General features: G+C 22.6%; 1 protein-coding gene and 1 long non-coding RNA gene across 2 annotated transcripts in view; both read right to left on the bottom strand.

Moving 5' to 3' along the window:
* Positions 1–677: 677 nt before the first annotated feature.
* LOC111042647 overlaps positions 678–1,351 on the bottom strand; it is a gene marked incomplete at its 3' end in the record, with an annotated part of 3,196 nt that continues 2,522 nt past the window's right edge. Inside the window, exon 3 of the mRNA XM_022327330.1 lies at positions 678–739. Coding sequence (XP_022183022.1) covers positions 678–739 — 62 coding nt within the window. The remainder of the gene's footprint in view (positions 740–1,351) is intronic.
* On the bottom strand, positions 783–1,256 carry LOC111042648. The gene is made up of 2 exons (XR_002605488.1): positions 1,135–1,256; positions 783–812 (listed from the first exon to the last, which is right to left on the bottom strand). It is a non-coding gene; the product is annotated as an uncharacterized LOC111042648 (long non-coding RNA).

Here is a 1,351-nt window from a genome sequence, read left to right as displayed (position 1 = left end):
ATTTTGTTAAGAAATAAAAGATTATTACTACTGGTATGCACCAATTTACACACAAATACATAAAGACAATTATAGAATATAGTATAATATAGTATGTACCTACATGAGTTTATTATACATATCATGAGGTATTGTTTTATTTATGGTTATTATTATATAAGTTAGTCATCAAAATTATAGAAATTTACACGACATTCGTATGTTATTAATACAGACACAGAAATGAGAATTTCAGAACTAATTTATTTATATTATAATAATAATAATGAAAATAAACAGTTTATTTGAAGATTTTAAGATATGTGAATATATTGTCTTTCTCGTGTTGATCTATGTATTAATGTACCACATAACAGAGCATATATATTGTTGAACTATATAAATACAGTTGAAAGTTGCTCATTAAAAGAAAATTCATTATAATATTTGTGTCCAACAATTCTCAAATCTATAATATTGTAACAGTATATTTATTATTATATACTGTCTGTGAGTAAATTCAAACTACAGAAATGTGTGTACGCCCAGCACTAATTTATTTATATTATAATAATAATAATGAAAATAAACAGTTTATTATTTGAAGATTTTAATATATGTGAATATATTGTCTTTCTCGTGTTGATCTATGTATTAATGTACCACATAACAATTAAAACATTACAATAAATCATTACCTCATCATCACCACTGAAATCGATAGTGTCAATTCCACTTATACTTGTGTTTTCTTTTTCATTTAGAAATGTTAGGTATTCAAAATACTATAAAGATGGCACATAAATATCTCCAGTTCTTTTACTATCTTGTACCTGGAAGTTAAATTATAAATAATAATGTGCAATACCTACTATAATAGGATATTTTAGTGGTTTGTATTAAATAGCTATATATTTTTGTGTGTGTATATAATTATAATTTTTTTTAAGTCAGTTTTTATGCCTTTTCTTTGACATAATTTAAATTCATTAAAATATAATTATTTCTTATATAAATAATTGAGTTTTCATTTATTTATATTAATCATTAATTTTCTTATTTAAAAAGTATTAACCTAAGACAATTTTTATTTTTAATAATAATAAATAATGAATATTAAAATTACCTACTTTTAAAAATAATTAATTTGTTTACCTTTTTAAATTCTCTTTTGTATGCAGCTCTCATATTCTCAATTTTCTTTTTTACAGTTGAGATACTAGCGTCATTGTCTATTATTTTTAATTTTTCTTTTAATAACTCAAGCGCCTGGTTTCTTGCATACCTGTTGCTGTACTGCTTACAAGTAATATCCCATAAACAAGTAAACGATTTGTACATTTCTAAAAAATCCAAAATCACTTCTCGTTCT

The sequence above is a fragment of the Myzus persicae genome, unplaced genomic scaffold, assembly GCF_001856785.1.
Source record: "Myzus persicae strain clone G006 unplaced genomic scaffold, MPER_G0061.0, whole genome shotgun sequence".
Classification (NCBI taxonomy): Eukaryota; Metazoa; Arthropoda; class Insecta; order Hemiptera; family Aphididae; genus Myzus; species Myzus persicae.
The sequence above is the reverse complement of the archived record's forward strand: the minus strand, read 5'-3'. Positions and strand labels throughout refer to the sequence as shown.